The 23,088-nt window shown below is 34.7% G+C and overlaps 1 protein-coding gene across 1 annotated transcript in view; it reads right to left on the reverse strand.

The window, feature by feature from the left end:
- LOC119047635 (sodium channel protein type 3 subunit alpha) overlaps nucleotides 1-23,088 on the reverse strand; it is a 117,493-nt gene that overhangs the window by 35,675 nt on the left and 58,730 nt on the right. The window contains exons 12-17 of the mRNA XM_053665237.1: nucleotides 18,135-18,431; nucleotides 16,918-17,050; nucleotides 15,345-15,583; nucleotides 6,463-6,636; nucleotides 5,128-5,484; nucleotides 2,441-2,908 (exon numbers count right to left, since the gene is read on the reverse strand). Coding sequence (XP_053521212.1) covers nucleotides 2,441-2,908; nucleotides 5,128-5,484; nucleotides 6,463-6,636; nucleotides 15,345-15,583; nucleotides 16,918-17,050; nucleotides 18,135-18,431 — 1,668 coding nt within the window. The remainder of the gene's footprint in view (nucleotides 1-2,440; nucleotides 2,909-5,127; nucleotides 5,485-6,462; nucleotides 6,637-15,344; nucleotides 15,584-16,917; nucleotides 17,051-18,134; nucleotides 18,432-23,088) is intronic.

Genomic DNA, 23,088 nt, shown 5'->3' on the forward strand with positions numbered 1-23,088 from the left:
CAAATTTATTATTTTTTAGCCATTAGAGACATGACAGTGAGGTAGTATTCTTCTAAACAATCATCTGAAATATCTGTAGACATTGCTGAGTTTTTGAAGTATTCTGGAAACCAACTCTGCGAGACATTTGGTTTCCACATAACCAGCATGATAAAACTGATGACATCAATGTAGCGTTAGTTTCTCTACTCTTTGGCTTTACTAGCTTTTCTCAATCCCAAGAGTCATGTCCTTAGTCCTCCCTTGAAATTTCATTATTATTACTTCTTTGATAAGCTCCTCTAGTTTCCAGAGAGCTGATAATTATGAAATCTGCATTACTGAAGCTATTCCAAGCCCTGACCTCTCACCCAGCCTCTGGGTCCAGACACCCATCGCTTCCACTTCATCGTCTCCCAAAGGAATTCCTCCTCTTCCTGCATAAACTTTGTAATGTTTTCTGAAAACATTTTCAGACAGTGACATTACTGTTTTCCCAATTTCTCAGATTGTTTACTGGGTTTGTCAAATGGATGCTTAGTCTCAATTCCCACACTCACTGCCCTAGTCCAGAAGTTCCTCACCTCATTCTATCAGATTATTGTTACTACACTCCCCACCACATACCCACTTATCCCTTACTCTAAACTGTTTTATTCACTGATATCAAATAAGTTTTCCTAAAACATCATCTATTGATTTTCCCCTGCTTCGGGTCACACAACTCCTTATCGACTATGCAGCCAATTCCAAACTCTGACTTACTTCAAAGACTGTGCGATCTGAGACTGCAATAATTCACGTACCTAAACCTATTTCACGACTATTTTCTCAACCAGTACTTTATTCATGCCGATTATTTCACTGTCTCTCCTTAATACTAAGCTCACTCTCAACTGTGTCTTTGTGCAGAAGATTTTTGCTTTCTGCTTTCTGTTCGTATGTTTGGCCCAGACTTTGAGGTCTATTTTAATATTATTTCTTCCATTTAGCAACTTGCTATGTTCTTGCTATTCTCAATACCTATAACTTCATATTCAGTTCTATAGGGTTAAACTTTTTAATGTCTTTTGTGATTTTTGCGAGTCAGTGTTAGCTTCTCCAAAGGTGTTGAGATTTCCCTGAGGGTTTTGCTAGGGCGTTCTCCTCTGTTCTTCCCTACTCTTAGTATTATTCAGCAGAATGCAAAGTTCACAAAAGTGTCCGATAAAGGTTTATTAATTAATTGGTGTCTCCTCTTAAATAAATGTACATTAAGTGATGGAAAATAAAATTAGAAGTGAATTCTCACTTTACTGGCATGAACAGCATATAGGTTAGAACTGAACTCACTATGTAGACTTTGAGGGAAATTTAGAGTAAGAACCTTATATATCATTTTGTATGTATTTCTACCTTGCCCAAAATATTTTCAAACTTACTCTTATAATATGTCTCAGCAGCTCTGAAATACCTGATAAAGAATCTGGAGGCTATGAGTTGTGATAGTGTCAACTACTTATTACTCATACAAATTCTGTGGATACTGTTACTAAAAAAGGAAAGTTTGAAAATATGCTCAAAATTGAATCATCACTGGTCTGATTCTTAGGGTGTCAATAGTGTACCCTCAAACTAAAATTTCTTTTCTAATTCTATGCTAGACTTATTTCCTACTGGTATGTTAGAAGTCCACAAATAAGTAATTGCAAAAAATGTAATCCTGTTCTCTACAACACAGTATTGCAGAATTAATACCGCTGAGCCACTATTAGGAAATCCTATGAATTCTTATGCTGTACAAACAATTTCTTTCTTTCTTTTTTAAAAAATAACTAGTAATATGACAGTAAGAGCAGCTTTTCAGTCTACACTTTAATTATAATCCTTAAGTAGAGCTTTTCTAAGTACTTCTTAGTATTTTCAAATTTATCTGGAATACTTTATAGATTACTCATCAGTAACTGGGCATAATTAATCACTGTTATTGGTAGTTTTCTAATATATGTAACACTTTCATAAATAAATAATATACTATCATAGCCAATTAGACTTTCAGAGGTGAGCAAAAGCTACATTAAACTTTCACATTAAACTATGGCAAAACCTTACATATTATAGAAAGTACGAAGGTGATACCTCCACAATGATCAATAAAAATATGGTTCATTGACTTTTCTAAAAAGCATAATGTAGTATAGAATAAAACATTAACATTTATTTTTTGGAAGGTCATATTTTTAATTAGACTTTCAAACTATCAATAAAATGAATATATTAATTATTAAAATAAGATCTCTTATGGAAAGTTGGAATTTTGTTGAGTGAATTTCCCAATAAAGAATATCTCATACTTTTCTAACATTACCATCTATATGACTTTCAATATATATTTAAATAATATAAACATAATAAAAATACCAAGTAATCATATTGCATGGTTATTAAAAAAAGATAACACAAAGTTTAAAAGTATTCTTACCTCTTTGCTTTCTTCTAGTTCTGACTCGCTGCTGAACTCTTCAGTGTTTAAGTTTTCAAAGTCAGACTCTCCAACAGCAATGGGCACTGTCACAGTGAGGCTGGGGTTGTTTATGAAGGACATGTCATTTTCATCGATTACATATTTTTCAACACTGCTTCCAGTGCCTACACCACTGGTGGTTCCATTCCTATCTTTTAGATAATTAAGCTCTTTGCTTATTTCAATTCCAGTGTTATTGGACGTGCAGCTGTCTATTTTGTTGCCTTCATGAATTTCTATAACTTTTGGCTTTCTGAAAAAAGTCTTAAGGAAACAGTCCCGTATCTTATTTTTCACATAATCAATTCCCTTTTGCATCCTTCCTATTGCAATCTGGAGATTGTTCATTTCATTATCATCATCAGTAGCAGCAAGATTGTCAGAGCTAAATGAACTCAACAATAAGGCCAAAAAGAGGTTCAGAACCTAAAAGAAAAAACAAAATTTGCTACATTAATTTGAAGTATGCATAAATATAACAGCTTAAATAAGAAACTCATAGAGAAAGAAAATGAAACATCAGTGTGAGAGAGAAACATCAGGCACCTGTCTCTCATTACCTGCCTCAACCTGGGACTGAACCCAAAACCCAGGCATGTGCCCTGACAGGGAAGTGAAGTTGCGACCTTTGGTTTTGCGGGACAACATCCAACTGAGACACATCAGTCAATTCATCTTAGCAACTCATAGATCTTTGGTAAAAATAATTCATCAGTGCTTCACTACTTACTCTATTTCAGACACTGTGTCTCAATTGGACACTAATGAAGGACCTGCTATCTTCTACCTGCTTTAAGGGCAAAATGGAAAAACAGGCTTGTCTTTCCTACTGAGGACGATGGAAAGCAGAGCTTCTAAGTTTTAAATTGTGTCTACTCAGGGTTGCTAGTGAAAGATAAAATCCCATTGTTATGAGTCAGACAATGAGAAAAAAATTTTCATTTTAGTTATTTTACCAGTATGTCTAGGGAATGTGTAGCTTTTGTTATTTTATTTTTAAAATATTGTTTTTTACATTTTAGAGAGAGGAGGAGGAAGGGAGAGAAACCTCTATGCAACAGAGAAACACTGGTCAGTCAGCTGCCTCTCAAATGCACCTCAACTGGGAACTGAACCTGCAGCCCACGCATGTGCTTTCACCCAGAGTTGGCCCGACAACCTTTCACCATGAGGATGACACCCAACCAGTGGAGCCACGCCAGACAGGGGTAGCTTTGTGTTTAAATAAACTGCTTATTCATTCAACAGCCTAGTTAAACAATATACTTGATATGCCAAAACAATATACTTAAAATATAAATTCCTTTGGCCAATGGACACAAACTTTTATAACAGCCGAAACTTCTAAATGCAAATTATATAACATTTCCGATCAGTATGCTTTGAAATTGATGTGTCCAAATAATTCAACAGATGGAGGAAAACCAAAAATCATTCCAAGACTTAGGCTAGACCTGTATAATGCAAATTCCTTTTCTCTTTCCTTCTTTTGACAGAAATATGAGGAAATCTTAACTTCCAAAGTATCACTGGGATACATGGGGAAAATAATCTAATTAGCTGATAAACGATAAGTAACAGAGGAATAATTAATCATAGCTGATGCGAAAGGAAATTTATTTAAGAGAATGTTTTTAGCTTGAAATATACTTATTGGGTTTAAGAAAATGTTACATTTTAGGAAGATACATGCAAGTCAAAAACCCCAGTTTCTTTCCTTATTTCTGTATAAGATTTTGTTCAGAATCTAGAGCTTCTTAATTTACTATTTTTTCTGAAAAAAAAATGGTCTGTCCACAGATATGCCACAATATTCTTTTAAGTATCCTCATTTGAAATGTATCTCTCAAAGTACAAGTCCATTATGATGCTATAAAGAAATGTTTTGTCCACACATGATTGAGAAATTTAAACATTAAAACATAAATATACAAATTGTGCTTTTGCATTAGTGTTTTTAAGTCAGACTTAAAAGTACGTCTTTCAAATCCAGTCAATGTCTATACATATGAATAACGTAAACTCTAATAATTTATTTTTCTTCCCTAAAAGCAAATACAGGGAAGAATATATTTAGTCCTCTTCTAGCTTACTAGGATGATTACTATATATAGTTCAAATATAATGCTCTATTTCATTAAAATTTGCCTTCAAATTTTGGTAATATGCACCTTACTCTTTGAGTGAGCAAACAATATGAACTCTGAATTTACAATGAACATTTTCAATATAGGTTAGGTAGTTGTATTTGTAGATTTATTGGAGATTATTATCTTATCTTATTAACCATATTTTGTTCTTACTAAATTAATACTAGGATAAAAATTATCTAGACTATACAATATTATGATAGTCTTGATTATAAAAACATTTCTTTGAAGAAAGAAAAACTAATATTTTCCCCAAACTTTCAGATAGACCTCATTTAATCATCACATCAACCACAATATTTCAGCATTGTTATTCCATTTCACAGTTTGGAGACTTGAGATATTAAGCAACAGGCTCATGCTTCCAGTGCCAGCACTGGAATTTCAGTCTAGATCATTGGTGATAAACCAGAGATGTGTCTGCTGTGTCAGGCCACTTCTCTAGCTGCAGCCTGATCTTGTTCTTAATTATGAATGTTTGTAACACATACGTACCACGAGGTTTCCAATGACCATGACCAACATGAAAACAATAAGGCACATGGTTTGGCCAGCGACCTCCATGCAGTCCCACATGGTCTCTATCCACTCTCCACACAGCACGCGGAACACAATCAGGAAGGAGTGGAAGAAGTCATTCATGTGCCAACGTGGGAGCTTACAGTCGCTGTCAATCTTGCAGACACATTCTTTGTAGCTTTTACCAAAGAGCTGCATGCCGACCACGGCAAAAATGAAGACGATGATGGCCAACACCAAGGTGAGGTTTCCCAGGGCCCCCACGGAATTGCCGATGATCTTGATCAGCATGTTCAGTGTTGGCCAAGATTTTGCCAATTTGAAAACTCGAAGCTGTAATCGAGTGAAAAGCTACTCTTAGTATTAATCATGATAGAATTTTGGAAGTTAGTTAGACATCATTTTATTAGTACATTATATTGTAGACCAACCTCTGAGGGATATAAAATTAGATATAAAAATCTCAAAACATACTGAACAAATTTAAATCCAAAAATGATTAATGTTATTGCAATTATAAATCAAATCATATTATTTAAATGCAAAAAAAGCCAGATAAAATATTTTAGATGTGATAAAACATTTGATCCATCAACAGATACATCTATGAAAACAAATTAATATTTTGATTAGAGACATTGTGAAGTTAGCCAACTAATATCACCCTCATACTATATTTTGAGAGAAAAAATAAATTTTAAAACAAGAATTATATATTTTATCACACTTTTTAAAATTAAGGTAAAATACTTTGATAAAAAAACTTGTAGAAGGCTTACTTTTAATTTGAAAAAATACACATTTTACTTGATTTCCAATAAAATTTTACATATTTTTCAATAAACTTTTTGCAGAACTCCAAAAAGTTCATTTTACCATTGTTTAAAGTGCTGATGGTATCAAATATTTCCCTATATGTACATTTGAAGTAGCTCCTACTAATATAAGTAAGGTTGATACAAAGCTAAGATTAATTGGGGACTAAAAAATGTTTATTTGCAGTTTTTTATAGACTTTAAAGCAAAAAAAAGTTAAGGAATTTAAAACATAATTTTAGAATTACATAAATGTTTTTAAATGTGCCCTATATAGTTAATAATTATAAAGTGTTTCAACCTTTTTTATCATTCTTAGAAAATAGTCACACAACTTTAAAGACAACATTTACACATTTTCTTAGAATACCACATATATTAGTATGAATCTAAAATATCTTTAAAAGTAAATAATTAAGTAAATCATATCAATTCACTTTCAAAATAAATTTTTCTCTTAATGAAAGACAAAAATATAAACATTCTATGCAGATACCAGTCTGAATGATCTCAGTACAGACAACCCCTCCACTTTGGACAGGCCAAGCTCCATCAAACTGAGACTGACAATAATTCCATCAAAGATATTCCAGCCCTCTTGGAAATAATAATATGGGTCCATGGCAATGATCTTGAGAACCATTTCTGCTGTGAAGATCCCAGTGAAGACCTAAAGTAAAGAAATGTGACAAGTTGATACAAGTTTAGCATTTCATTTCAGCAAAGTATTCTAAGTAGATTTATTTTATTTAGTGAATCTGATAGATTTCTGGGAAAATGTTGAGTTTAAAATGTTTCATTTTCCTAGCCGGGTGCTCAGTTGGTTAGAGTGTCATCCAACATACCACTGCTGTGGGTTTGATCCCTGGTGAGGACACATACAAGAATCGACCAATGAATACATCAATGAGTGGAGCAACAAATTGATGTTTCTGTCTGTCTCTTTCCTTTTCTCTCTCTCAAATTGATACATAAAAAAGTCATCATTTACATTTTAAATTTGTTACTAAATAATAGCTTCTGCATTGCTGCCCTTTTCAGTACACTATGCTTCTGCTTAATCACAGTAAAGTTTTTTACTATTTTTGCATTAGGGCCAAATCTATATGCTATTAGAAGTTACACAAAAAGTATATTAAATTTAGTAAAAACCATATTTTGTTCTTGATTTTTGTTTTTTTAAGAAGCATCATCTTATTTCTATTACCCTATAAACATTCCTGAGAGAAGAATGAATTTGCCACAAATGTTTTATGGTAACGATCTATGGATGCATGCCTCACAATTAAGGTGAATGAATTAATTTAGCAAGACACTGCCGATTTAATAGAAGACAGCAGGAGAACACCCTAAGTATGCATAGGTTATAATTAAGATTAATAAATTATTTGAGTAGTAGGGTGAATGTCTATTTGATGACAGAATGAAAAAAACAATGAGACCCTCCCTGGCCAGGCAGCTCAGTGGGCTAGAGAGCGTCGTCCCTATAAAGCCAAGGCTGCATGTTCAGTCTCCTGTCAGGGTGCATACATGAGGCAACCAATAAATGCACAAGTAAGTTGAACAACAAATCAATGTCTCTCTTTCTCTCTTCTTCTCTCTCTAAAAATCAATAATTTTTTAAAGAGTTAAAAAATTTTAAAAATCGGAAAACTGAAACAAACTAAAATTTGTCTCTTAAACTCAAAACCACAGGCAAAGAAACCTAAAAAGCATGAAGTTATGAAATTAGTTTGCAAAAAAAACTTTTAAAGCAACTCTCATTTTTAACCATAAGTAAAAGCTGCATTTTATGACTGTAAACTCAAACTTCCCATTTACCAAGGTAAATCAGCTTTTACCTTGGAGGAACTCTGCCAAAATAACAGTATCGAAATTATTTGGTTTTGTAAAATATTTTATTAATTTACACAAATCTTGACCCATTCTTACTAATATGTAAGTGCATCTAACATCTAATTTTTCCAGTCATAGAAAGACCTAAGGGAAATGCCTATTCAGAAAAAAAAAATCTTTGGTTCAACATTTATTCACTCAAATGGAAATAAAATATATTTCAAGCAAGTGGGGTACATGAAAATTCAGATACGTTGTGGATTGCACATTGAAAACTGATTTTTTTCATTTCATAGAAAGACTCACCATGATTTTTTTCCCTGGTGAATATAAAATAAGTTCTGATTTATATAAGTATTTCTTATATAAAGTTTCAGAAGCAGATATTATTTGAAACAGGCAGCTTAATTATAAAAATATATTGAATTAAACTTTCCAGGAAAGAGAAACTATCCAGGTTAATTATCTGCAAATATGTCTCCTTACAGAAAATCATAAGGTATTCTTTTTTAGCTTTTCTGAAATAACAAAAAGATATCCTTTATTATGAAAACCTATACCTTAAGCTTACATTCTTTCATTTAAAATTTAATCTCAACAAGACACTTCTTTTTAATAGTAACATTTTACTTACAAGTTGAAATTTAAAATCACAGCTGTTTATAGCTTTAAATGTTTTTCATTTATGCCTAAAAATCAATAGGATTGTTTTTGGTATATTTTAGTCTAGGTTTAGCATTGTCATGAGTAAAAATTTTTAGAAAGTCTTCCTCACTCAAGGTAAGGTCAACCAAAGATACTGAATATGATGCCATTTACGTAATTTTAAAACTCCATCAATAAGTGCTTATGCTAAGTGAAATAAGCTAGGAGGTGAAAGACAAATATCATATGATCTCACCTTTAACAGGAACCTAAACAACAAAACAAACAAGCAAGCAAAATATAACCAAGACACTGAAATAGAGAACAAGAGGACAGTGACCAGAGGGCAGAGAGGAGGGAATTTCAGGGGAAAAGGGTGAGGGGTTTGTAGGAACAAGTATAAAGGACACATCAACAAAAACTAGGAGGGTGGAAATGGGAGGGAGGTGGGGAGCACTTGGCGGTGGCTGGGATGGGAGTAAAAGACAGAAAACTCTACTTGAACACCAATAAAAATAAAAACAAAAACAAAAACAAAAACAAAAATAAAAATAAAAGCTAACAGCCCTGACTGGTGTGGCCCAGTGGAATGGGCGTGGTACCAAAAAGCAAAGGGTTTGATACCCAGTGGGGGAACATGCCTGAGTTTTGGGCAAAGTCCCTGGTTGGGGGCTGTGAGAGGCAACCTGTCCATGATTCTCTGGCACATCCGTGTTTCTCACCTTCTCCCTCCCTTCCCTTCTCTCTAACAATAAATAAATGAAATCTTAAAAAAATGCTAACAACAGAAAGAATTGGCAACCTCTTGATGTATATAGGATTACATACATAACACCCATATGTGGTTTATAAACAATGCTAATGTATGGTTTATAAGCATACATTTATCTGCCTTTAAATTTTCTGTATCAAAAAGAATTTTTAAAGACCCAGACAATTAACAAAAGATATAGAATGTTTATTGTTTTGACTTTGCCTAATTATATCTTGTTTACTCATCAAGGTTTTTATCTTTTGAAACTTTGGATTATGTGCTTCTGTAGTCATTCATTCATTCATTCACTCATTTAGAAAAATTTCTGAGCATCTAATAAATGGTAGATATTCATACTAGCTATAAAAATACAATAGTAATTAAGACATATAAACCGGAAATTGCATAAAACTAGTTCATTTAGGCTGACAGATTTCTTATGGACAGTGAATATGTAGGCTTTCTAAACCAGCTTCTTCAGTGAAGGAGGTAAGTTTAGTGAAAGTTACTAATCTATTCTATGTGATGACATATGATAGTAAAAATGTTATTGCTAAGGATGAGGATGAGAAACGACTGTGAGTCTGGACCAAAAGCAAAGAAATTTGGGGCATTTTAGAGTTGTTTGGGATGGGACACAAGGATAGGGAGGGTCCACTCTTAGGGATTAAGGTTTCAGTTCAGGGATGGGAAGGTTAAATTGGTTGAACACCACTGAGTATTTACTTGGACAAAGAAAAAGTTCTGTTAATTTACAGTAAAAAGAAATGTTCATTCAAAAGCCTGAAGTTCTCATATTGATCAGTTTGCTCGACAGAACCTCTGCTTGCTCAGACCATGTTCCATTCCCCTGTACTGTATTTTATGTAACTGCAGCCTTTTTGCTCCATGATTACTAGTCTCTGTTTTTGATGGTTTTAGTTTTATTATCCCCATGCCTTTTGAATATGCATCTTTAAATATCTGTTGTTATTTTTCATTTTGGATGAAATTGAAATATATTTTAAAATGGTGACAAACTTTTATATTTGTGAGTTTCACTCCCTCATCTGTCAAACAATATTTATTGAGATGACTTATCAGGCCTCTGTCTAAAATTCTTAGACTTCTATCACTATTGTATCACTCAGCAATTTTATTCAGAATTTGGTATACACATGATTATTGTTATATAATAGCCCTATTACAAACTGTTAGTTTGGAGATGACAAGAGATTATTATTATTGTATTATACCAGGGAAGGAGTTAGAAGCAAAATAGCACTCCATTAATGCAAGAGGCATCTCAGGTGAATTCCATGATTTGGCTCCTAAGTGTTTTATCTTTCAATAAATGAGTCACTGTTTTTCTTCCAAAGAGTTATCATATTTCTGAAATTTTAAATTAATGTCCTATACCACACCATGTAATTAAAATAGTTTAGCTAATTGTGTTACTTTAGGCTTTTATTCCTGAATAGCTTATAAGATCCTTAGAACAGGGATCATGTTCTGAGTTTCCTTCTGGGTTTAACAGAATAAGGACATAACCATAATCACTGGGTATAATGAGAATTATAATAATAAAAGTAACCAGTTTTTAGGAGCTTAAAATTTTCATCTATATTCCTTGGAGAAAGAGGCACAAGTTAGTTGGAAATGTCTGTGTGATGAAGAGGTTGTCTAACCTTCTATGATTGTTTGGAAGATTTCTTGCTTAGACAATCCCCAAGATGGGTGCGTGGGCTTTACAACGGTCAAAACAAAATCAGAAACAGAAATAAAACAGAACATGTTAGAGAAATGCAATAAAGATTTGAGGTCTCTTGATACTCAAATTTATTCAATCTAATCAACAGAGAGAAGTGATGTAATTTTTATATGCTCCAGGAACAGAATGCAGAAGGGACACATTAATCTCAGACTGAAAGTTACGGCAATTACTTTACAGGTTTTTTTTAGCTAATCAGTTCAACCGCTATGATGTTATATTTGAGGTAGTATGCAGTTATTTGAACGGTAATAAACTAATTCACAGAAATTCTAAATTTATTTCAATGAGCAAACTATAAACTTCACAAAATATAAAATGCAACCATATAAGATATATATATGTATATATATATAATATAATCAGTCAGCTAAGTACCTATGATATAAGGAATATATTATTTGTCTATCTATATATGAAATATATATTTTATAAAATATATGAGATGCATAGTATTTTTCATATATGAACATTTATTATAAAGGCTATATATGGACTTTATTATAATGTCCATATATGGACATTATTATGATTGTCCATATCAAATAATATATAAGAAATTAAACTTTAAAATGCTCTAGGAATATAAGACATTATTACTAATAAAAATAAAGAGCTGTCAACCATAGGAGCAGTCAGTTTATAACTGCTCCTGTTCTTATGGTTAGAAATAGTTAATTCAAGTCTGTTCCCTGCCATGTATGCTCTTCATCTTGATGAGCTTTGTTTCTCCATCACTAATGTCAATTTACTAATGCTTCTACCAGTCATCAGACTTCTCTACTTCATTATCTTTGTTGCTGCTCCTAAAGTTACAGAATTTCAGAACTGGAGGGGAATGAAAGTTATCTAAAACTACTCATGAGAAAACAGGCCCAGAGATCTATGAGAAAACAAACCCAGAGATCTAAGTGATCTTTTTCAGAATCGTCCAGATATCTAGCATTGACATTGGACTTGGACCCAGTTTTGGTGCTCTGGTCTAGTGCTTTTCCATTTGATTATCCTATAATTCAGCCTCTCTTATCCTGTGCTTCCATACTTAATTGCTTCAACATTGGAATTCTATAAAACCTCAATTTCCTGCTTCACTCTGATAAATATCTTCCTTCATTTGTTCAACTTCCCTAGCACCCCAATATTATGGGAAAATACAGGAGCTAGAGCAGAATTGTTTTCCATCGGTATTTCAAAAAAAGGTTAACAACATACATAAGAGGAAGGAAATTGTTTATTAAGCACATGCTAGATGCCAGACAGAGTGCTCAGTGTTTTCACATTACCTCACTCGACCTTCACAAGAACGCCAGGAGGTAGGTATTACTATATCCGTTTCAACAACAGAAAACAAAGAATCAGATGTTTTATCAGGTTTGTCCAGATGCTACATTACTAGTAAGCATTGGCAGTGAGGTCCGACCCAGCTCCACCTGACTGCAAAGCTCCTGCTCTTTCACAAAACTTGCTACCTGAAGCAGCCCTTTTGGACAGGAAACAATGAGTTGGTTATTTGTTGAGCAACAACCACATAGACACTGTTGGAGTTGCAAAAAAAAAATGGAATATGACCTTAGCCACCAAGTAATTTACAATGAATTTGCAAATCAAGAATTATGATAAAATAAAGATACAAGAAAGTGTTTAATAATCATGTTTTATTCACAAATGCATTTGCATTTAAGAAAAGAGCATTTAATTAGACTGTCATTAGAGGAGATGAGGTGAGACCTGAACTTTAAAGAATATGAAAAATTAAAATGAGGTGACTTGAGCCGAATACTCTAAATGTGAACACAGGCAACAATGAGATGTTTTCTAATATGTCACTATGTAAACATTTGCGTGGTGTTTGTGTGGTGTGGTGACAAGGCTAGTCTGATGGGGACCATGGTGACTGATTAAGAAACAATGGACAATAAGATGGTATAAGAAGGATGGGTTTAGATGGGGTGTGGGTAGGCTTGAAAGTCAGCAAAGACTGTTGACTCATAAATATAGAAAATAGATACTTTAGCAAGGTATCTTAGCATATTGAGTTCAGAGAACCAGAAAAATTATTTTAATAGTAGATCTAGGATTAAAAAAGACATTCCTTGAAAGAAGTAGTAATGGCCTTTCATATCAGTTTGTATACAAGAAATAAGGGGAAAGCAAGTCAAAGTAGTTGTAAGACTCCTATCTTTGAGGCTGGAAGGGCACTGATGAGGGTATCACACAACTGAAGTGCTGTTTGTTAGGGTTTTTAATAAATTCAGGGAAAGATCATATTTCAGCTCTCACATATTGTGTTTAAGGTTGTCCCTGAGCACCCTGGCTGGTGTAGCTCAGGGGATTGAGTGCCAGCTGGCAAACCAGAGGGTCGCAGGTTTGATTCCCAGTCAGAGCACATGCCTGTGTTGTGGGCCAGGTCCCCAGGAAGGGCACAAGAGAGGCAACCACGCATTGATGTTTCTCTCCCATTCTTTCTCTCTCCCTTTCCCTTGCTTTAAAAATAAATAAACAAAATATTCAAAAATATTAAAAATAAAGTAAAATAAAATAAAGTTGTCCCTGAGAATAGTGCTAGAACACTGGAAATACAGGACTGGAACACAACTTGTATCCCAACAGTAAATAATTGCTAGAGTTACTGAGTACATAAAAACATGGAGTAAAAAACACAGCTGTAATAGGTATAAGAAAAGAAACTCGGAAAAGGAGGCAGAGTTGAACCGGTTGGAAAAATCAGGAAAAAAAATCAATACCACAGGTGCTAAAGATGAAGATCTCAAGAATCTGGTGGAGTTCTACAGACACTAATGATTCTGTGAAGTTGAAACCACTTTTCGATGCAGATGTTTATGCAGTTTTATGCAGCTGTATGCCCAGTATTTCTTTTCTACCTTCTATTGGGGTTGGTTCCTTAAGACTGCCATGCTCTCATATGACTCCACTTTCAGCCAAGGCTGATTAAAGCAGAAGTGAACATCTAATCCCAGCTAGGTTGAACAGAGTCCTCCTATCACGAGAGTATTTGAACTGAAACTGAGAAAGAGAGCCAGTCCTTTCTCTGTGTGGATGTTACAAGATGTAAAGCCAGTGAGCTATGGCTAAGCACGTTTCCTGACCTAGAGACACAAGATGCAATGAGCATTTTAGCTCCATCCAAGCCCTTGGTTAAAGCAATTTCCTGGAGCCCAACTACACAAACTTACCCTTTTTGTGGTATGATAGTTTATCTTTCCTTTCTATTCCACAAGTCAGGTTTTCCCCCATCTTAAGCTAGTTTGAGTTTGTTTCTGTCTTATGCCAAAAAGATAGGTCTTGATTAAGAAACTACACAAACACTTTCCTTACTTCTTTATCCAATCCAATTATTTATCTAATTTAGGAGGAAATGTACATGTCAGCACATCCATACACAGATGTCTGCTCTAGTAATTTGAACCAAAAGTGTGGCTAAATTACAAATGCATTTCTGCCAACTATTTCTTCCCTGTGTAAATACAACTGAAGTATTTGCAATGTTCAACACATGTACCACAAAAATTTTTTAAACATGCAGTACATGACTATTCAGTCAGGGGCACTGACCTCTTTTCCTTTAAACTGTCAAATAAAAAAATGACAACAGCCAACAAAATAATAGCTGTCCTGTGTGAATCAAAATTATATCTATTTTTGGTCAGATTGGCCAAATATAACATAATTTTTGGTGTGCCACGGAATTTTAGTAATTAGATTATGTATGCCATGAGATGAAAAAGGTTGAATATCACTGTACTAGAAAATTCAATTTTAAACTACTATGCTCTCTTTCTTATAGAAATCAACCTTTATGTTCCTCCCAATGGACATGATCCCTTCAGAGGTTATGTGCTAAAACTTAGTGTTTGTGCTAAAACTAAGTTTGCTAAAACTTAGATATCTCATGATTTCTCTAGACCTATATTTCCAGCAAGAATGACAATAAGGACTCGGCCAGTAGTTCAGTTAGTTAGAGCATCGTACAGATGCACCAAGGTTGCAGATTCCACCCCTGGTCAACACACATACAAACATTAACAGATCGGTGCCTAAATAAATGGAACAACAAATCTATGTGGTTTTTAAAATATCTTTCTCTTCCCCTCTAAAATCAATTAAAAAAAGAATGACAATAAAAATTTTAACAAGTTTACAAGAGGTGAGACACCTTTATTGATCAGCCTGGACCCTGGTCCAAAGAATCAGCATTCAAACTAGTTGAATTTTAGACCCTATCACTGAGATTCTCTGTAGTATTACTTTAGATTTTTTTCCTATGAAAAAAGAGGACATGATTTTTGTTTCAATGCAGTGCCAATGGATTTCTTTTTCCATCTATATCTCTGACTCCTGCCCAAGGAAATGAATAAACTTCACATAAACTTACCAGGTTTCCTACAGTCAACACACTACTGAATTGACCAGTCATCGGATAGTGCTCCATGGCCATGAAGAGAGTGTTTAAGACGATGCAGATGGTGATGGCCAGGTCAACAAATGGGTCCATCACAATTAAGTTCACAAGATGCTTCACTTTTAACCATGCATCACAGCAGTCCCAGATCAAGAACACATTGGCAAATCTGTACCAGCAAGGTGGACATTTCTGTCTAGATTCTTCAAGTTCTGGAAGAATAATAAAGAGAAAGAGTAGTAAATAACATTTAAAATGAATTATTGTTGCTATAGATTATATACGACTTGATAAAATTGATGCTTCTGCTTGGGGAATAGTTTATATAACAGCTTAACAAACTTGAGAAGATGATCCAATTAAATATTTCCATAAAATATTCATTAGTGTCATAAAATAGTTTTTATCTTTAATTAAATATAAAAACTAAACACTTTGAATTTAATATTTGGCTTCAAACTAATTTCATTACCTAATAACTTAGATAATTATTGGTTAAATTGCTATATTCTCTCTATCAAAACATATTTTTATCAACTTTATAATGATATTAAACATATCAAACAATATTATTTATTTTGAAAGTACCTTATTGAGAGCACTGTCTAAAGCTGTGATCCTTATTAATATGCATGACTTATTCTCTCCTCTGATTGTCTCCACATCAGCATTGATCTTGCACACAATGAGGATATATGTATTTTTTTAGCATAGATTCAGACCCAAATCTACTTCTGTTATATTTTCTTATGTGTTTCAAAATTTCAGCCTAGTATATAAGAAATTACTATTTCTGTTATTTTAGTGGATGAAGCCTGTTGCAAAATAATTATGTGACTCTTCATGTACCAAATACAACAACAGAACAAGATACAAAATATAACCGGTGCTTCTGAAGAACAGATATGACTTAGATAATTGACTTACACATGGCAGTACTCATGTAATATCCTTCTAAACTTCAAGAAGTGAAGTGGGGGCTTATTTAATGAATGAACAGGGAGTGATAGTTATTTCCTATTCCCTTGTGTCAAAATCAGTAAGCATTGTGTCAGCTCTCCTTTGTAGTAATGCAATGGTTTCTGTGAATGTGGGAAGGGAGGAAAGAATCTTTTTTAGGGTCCCTGTTGAAGTGGGGCACATATTTTCATTTATTCCAACTCATTCATATGCTTCTCAAACTGCATCACCACCTCATTTCCTGGAAAACTCACTGAAGTTTAAAAGAGATGTTTCTTTGTTCTTCTTCATACCAATATTTAAAAAGGGAAGTATTTACTCTAATTGCTGAAGGACAACATAACATAAGGATAAGTCATCACTGATATAATATCAAGTGGGGACATATCATTCTGCAGAGAAGATGAAATAAGAACAATATTAGTTTTTATAATAAATGTGAACATAGTGGGTCCACATATCATCTACTTAGGTCTACTATACACTTCTGATCCTGGGTAGTTGGCCGTGGTAATTTAAAGAGAAGACCTAGTTCCACAAAGCATAGGACCATAAAAAGCTGCCTGTCTCACGGCCTGCTCCTTACCCTCCATTGTGTTGGTCAGGATGCTGGCGATGCTCATGGCTCTTTGCCTTCCAGAGGAATCCTCCAGAAGTTCCATTGAAATCTGGTAAGAACTTAGCCTTCTCTTTCTGATTTCTGTTTCAGTGGTGGTGCCCTGCAAAGCAAATACTGATGGCTCAAACCACCCTTTTCAGTGAATAATATACCACATAGCATTTCTTTGGCAAATCATGCTACATGCAATTTTTCCAAGTAACAATTTTCAAGTAATAATAAAATATTGAATTTGTTTTTCAGTTATAAACAGTTTTTTTTACAATCATCACAGGTGATACCCTTTAACAAGAATTCATCAGTTAGAACACAATTGTACAGGGCAATTATATTGCAGAAGCTGCTTGCATTTTCAGGGAAAATTTCATAAGCATGCTAATGTCATATCTCTCTTTATTTTATTCAAATTCAAATTGTTTTTTTTTACTGCATATTTTAATGAATAATGATCAATGATCAGATCAATCACCACCCCCCCCCAAAAAATAAGGATTATATAGTCCCACAGCTAAATTCTTTTACTTGAGGCCGTATTGACAATATTGACATACAGGGGCCAATTTTATTCATGCACAAACACAGGTGTACAATGAAATGTGTGTGCTTTCCCGAGATTTTCTTAAACATTTCTATATGCCATTTTGTAAGAAATCACATTTTAGAGTCATTTTAATAAATATGAAAACATTTTAGAGTCACTGTAATGTAGATAGTTATATAAAAGCTGCCCTTTATCTTCATTGCTTATTACAATGTTTAATTTAAGTACATGAAATTTCCAGAATATGAATAATTACTTATAGCATTCTGGGTAAACATATATCTATAGTAATAATTTGGTTGTTAAAGTGCTCATTATTTTCTGTTGGTAGGTCTACTGAAATTATAGATGTGAGTTTCATCCCAGATTATAAAAACTGGGCTCTTTTAACCTAAAGCATTTGAAAGTTAATAGTCCTATACAATTCAATTGGTCTAAAAAGTCTGCTGTTTTCCATTCAATAAATAATATGTAATTTTTAAGGACTTTCAATTTTGGGGAAGCTGGATGGTAAAACAGGCTAAACCACCTAGGCCTTGATGATTTCAAATTGGTGTGTAATGTCAGTAGTAGCTAACTTATTATCTATTATCACCTCTGGCAGTTGTCCAGTAGGTGAGGTTAGAGCTGATGGTCCACCCACCAAGGAAACCACACCATTGCAATCCACAGTGCTGTGCATCTTCCCATTGGCTGGAAGCCCTGGCACCATCCTGGATGACATACTGGCCTGACTAACGTTACTGTTGCGTCGCTCTCCATGTCTGTGGGGCACAAACAGTGAGTCTCTCCTGCTCTCGCTGTCTTCAAATGTACTGTGCTCATCATCAGCAAAGTCATTTTCAGAACCGACATCCTTTGCCCGACCTCGGAAGCTGAAAATACTTGTTTTGCTATTGCGTCGTGGGGAAAATAGGGAGCCACGGATACTTAACAGAGACTGAGGAGAGAGCAAGAAAGAAAGGAATGGGGGGAGTAGACAAATAGAATTATTTAATAAAAGTCCTAATATTGCAGAATCTATTTGCTTTTGGAGTTAAAATAGTCTTGCTCTTAAACACAGGTAATCAAATTTATGGAGAACACATATATTTTGGTATATTTGTTATAGATCACACTGCAAGTTTAAATATAAAGTGGTCTTTTTGCTATTAAGAATCCTGATTTGCAGTTTACTTAGTGCACCAGCACTTCATTTAATCTTCACCTAGTACTGTGAGGTGGGTTTTTAAATCATGATATTATAGAGCTGGAACTTCATGCTGAGGAGGACAAGGGATTTTTTTTTTTGGTGGGAGTGGTGGTTAAACAAGTAGCAGGTGGCTTTCACACCCAAATACTATGATCTGAAAGGGCATACAACCTGGGAAATTATACTTTAACTGAGACTGTTGGCTAAGTTTTCAAATATCTGAATTAATAGCAAATATTTTATATCTGGATAATGATTTAAAAACAAAATTATTATCTCTTCAGTTGCTTCTTTTGAGTTCTGAAAGGAAATCATTCTTTTTCTGGGCCTGCTTGTCTCTAGCCACATGGGAACAGAAGTCATGACATTTACCGATGATGCTGTCTTCCAAATTTGCTAACAGTTTCCCAAATGCCTAATAATGATTCACATTATTTGAGAGAATATATATCATATTAATGACATCAGAGAATATTTCTAAATTGCTATGTAGATTATTTTCTTATTTAACATTTAACACTAGCTTTAAAAAGTGAGACATATATACTTGACTTAGAGGGTGATGTGGAAGACAGCTTATTCTTCTGATCTCACTTTAATTTTATTAAAAAGAACTGAATGGCTCGAAAATTCTTTGCATTACATGTATTCATGAATAAATCAAGGTAAGAGTTTCTGGTACAGGAAAATACGGATTTAGCATGAAATCCCTTTTTCATTTTTTTTGGATAGGTGTTAAACTAGCAGCACAAAATGATTCTATGTTTATTCTAGCCTTGATGATAGTTTTCAAAAACACCTTTACTGAGTCCGCAGAAACTTTGCTTATTCCTTTTCTCCTTAACTGGGACATTCCCTGTTGCTCCCCTGCTGCATCCCTCACGACCTTTCCTGCCACTCTGCAGAGCCAGGGTAATATGTGCACGTACATACAGACACACACATGCGTGGCTGGCACATGGACACACATAGCCATGTGCCAGCATGGATATGCCTGGACCTTCCCTTTCTTTCTCCAAGCTTCACCGTAAAACCAATAAAATAATTTTAGTGAAGAAAGTATAGGAAAGGCAGACTCCATCAAAATTTATTTCGGTCTCTCTGTCTAATTAGGTCATCCTGATTTTTTTTAGACCCATTTGGAGCTTTTTTATGGCTTTCCCCAGACTACAAAGCACTGAAATAATCTTTGCTACCCTCTGTCACAGTGATGTTCTGGGGAGGTACTACTCATTAAAAAATGTGCTGTTGCTCTGAATTTGGTTAGGATAGCCCCAGGAATTCCTGCCTGCCTGGTCTGTCCTGCCTGTGACTGTGCCTGTGTGACAACACTATTTGTGCAGCAGGTTGGTCCACCTGCTGTCAGCAGTGAGGCTGACTGTCCATTCATCAGACTGATCAAGAAATTAGACATTGGGAAGATGTTAACTCAGCACCCCCCATGAAAAATGTAATGATTTTAATCACTTCAGACTCAATTTAAATCATCGGTGTAATATTGGCTATGCTCAGACTTATTTTTTGAAACTTTAGTGTGTATTTTTAGGTTCTTGCTTTTGGAATTGGAACTCAGTGAGCGGTGGGTAAGACTCTGGAATCTGAATATTCACCACACATTTGGGTGGTTCTGTGCAGGTGGACCTCACCCTGTACTCAGAGGAAACTAACTTTGTCTTACATTAATCCCTAAGATAGTTCAGTGTAATCAACTGCTTTTGGGAACGGAAATTCTGTATCCATGATATTGGTTAGGAGTATTCGATATGTGCTATGTTCAGAATGTATCCTGCACGTGCCTTTAATTTGCATGTTTTGTATGTCAGGGTGTTTTCAAAGGCATTGCAGATCTTTGAGTTTATTTGAAATTCCTATTCGCTCTTTGGAAAGTATAATAAAGGGTGTGAGCACAACTTTCAGGCAGTAGAGACTGCAAAAGAAGATAACAAAAATAGTATTCAGAGAAAAGAAACCAAAAATAACACACTAAATGATGCTGCAGAGTGGAGGGAATACCCACAGCTGGGGCAGTCCTTTCTCCAGGGAAAACAAGCTTTTGTGCTTCAAGGACCAAAAGATCATCTTTCTTTGCCCCAGGCATGCCAGAACATAAACCCCAGGGCTTTCGGTTACCTGGGTCCAACAAGGTAAATCTGAACCCCTTTTCTTAACTTTCAATTACAAAAAGGAGAATAGAAGAAACCCAGTCTGTAAACCACAACCCAGCATGTAGGGCTGAACTAGAAACGAACTGGGGGAAGTAAGATGAAGGACCATGCAGGGAATTTGGAGATGTTCAGTAAACACATATGAAGTCAGTATTTGTTAGAAATACCCACTTAACAGCATTTCAAGTTAAATGTATGTACCGTATCAATGTTTTCAATTAGTCAACAATTATATTTCATTCTAGCTACAAAATTTCTGGTTTAAAAATCAATTGTCTCGGCCCTGGCTGGTGTAGCTGAGTGGACTGAGTGTGGGCTAAGCACGGGCTGTGAACCAAAGGGTCACTGGTTTGATTCCCAGTCAGGCCACATGCCTGGGTTGCAGGCCAGGTCCCCCAGTGGGCGCCATCTGGGAGGCAACCACACATTGATGTTTCTCTTTCTTTCTCCCTCCCTTCCTCTATCTCTCTAAAAATAAATAAATAAATAAATAAATAAATAAATAAATAAATAAATAATCAATTGTCTCAGTGTCCACGCAACACAGCTGAAATCTCTGGGAGATTTATTTTTCATTGTACCCCTTTAAACACTTTCTGCATGTTGTGTTATGAACATGTACTATCTATTCAAAAATAAAATAATGTAAAGCTCCTTTGGTTTGAACACTATACCCTGCCTACCTTTGCTTCTTGTCTGTGCTGTCTTCAAGGATTCTCCTTCCCAACAGAAAGACCCTCTTTTTGTTTGTTTGTTTGTTTGTTTACTAAACAAGAAACTTTAATTTGCTCTGGTATATTTTCACTTGTGAGTTGCACTAACACTCTCTATGTCTTTTACTGAGGTGTGTGAAAAAAGCCTAGCAGGCTTTTTCTTTTAATTTTTAAATATCTCCTACCTATCTACCAATCTACCTATCTCACCGTGTCTCTATCTACAAATGTAAAATGAATGACATATAATATATATTTATTCTGGTTCTGTTTGTAGTATTTAAACTCTGGCTGTCAACTAACTTCCCTCTGCTGTGGCCTCCCCATGGTGCACTCAACACAGGCCTCCCCGCTGCTGCTCAAGCATTCAGACACCACCCCACCGGGGCCTAACGGTGGCTGGAGGAGCCTGAAATGCTCTTCCTAGAGGTAGACTCTCCCCCCGCCACCTCTAAATCTTTGCTGAAATGTCTACTTTACAGTGAAGTTTTTCCAAACCACCCTATTTAGTTTAAAATGTTTACCGCCAGTTAGTGGCCCCGATCCCTTTTTTCTGCTTGTATTGATTTATTCCTATAGCACTTATCACCTTCTAGCACAGTGATTTAGCTTACTTATTACCTGTCTCCACTTTTAATAAAAAGTTCCATGAGGTCAGTGAATTGTACAATATAGCTTTTGTTCATTGAGATGTTTTCACCACCTAAACCTATTTCTGTCAAATAGTGATTAATACTGTATATATTTGTTGATTGGTTGAATGAACTAATTGACAAGTTTCTATTTAAGCACCATGATGAAACAATGGTGGACAAATAGTGTTCACAAAACTCGTAGATATACTCATGTAAATGTTACTACTATATATAAACATTTGTGAGGAATTAAAACTACTAAAATTTCTAGTTTTCCCCATTTGGAACTCATTTACCTATTTTAACTTAACAAGAGCTTTACTATTTTTCATATAGGTATTCTATATATTGCTTAATCTCCCATAGCTGTTAAAGGTAGATGTTATTATCCCATTTTACAGAAATTTCACAAAGTAAAATGGCTCAACCAGCATCACAGAACTAATTTCGAACTGAAGTATGAACACAAGCTTTGTGACATCAATTATTATGCTATGGTGTCAACTACTACTACTATTAATAACCTTAACAGTGCTGAGCTATATCAAGGGTGACAGCTTATGCAGAAAAAATATGGTCCTATGGAGGTTAAAGATAAACCCAAATATGTTATACTGATGTACTGCTCTGCTTTTTATTATGCAAGATAGTTGTTGGAGCTCATGCTACAAGCATTATCTGAAGGAAAATGATTTTCATCTTAGAGCTTTTTGCGTGTGCATAACTATTTGTCCTAATATGAGAATTCAAGTTATAAATTACTAGTGTAGAATCAAATTAAAAATATATCGATATAGTCAATAAAGATGATAACTTAAACACCCATTGAAAACTTGCGTATGCCTTTTCCTCCGAACCCAGGGCTGAACAATGAATTTTGTACTTGTCACTC

Source organism: Artibeus jamaicensis, unplaced genomic scaffold, assembly GCF_021234435.1.
Source record: "Artibeus jamaicensis isolate MK-2021 breed Jamaican fruit bat unplaced genomic scaffold, CSHL_Jam_final contig_391, whole genome shotgun sequence".
Lineage (NCBI taxonomy): Eukaryota > Metazoa > Chordata > Mammalia > Chiroptera > Phyllostomidae > Artibeus > Artibeus jamaicensis.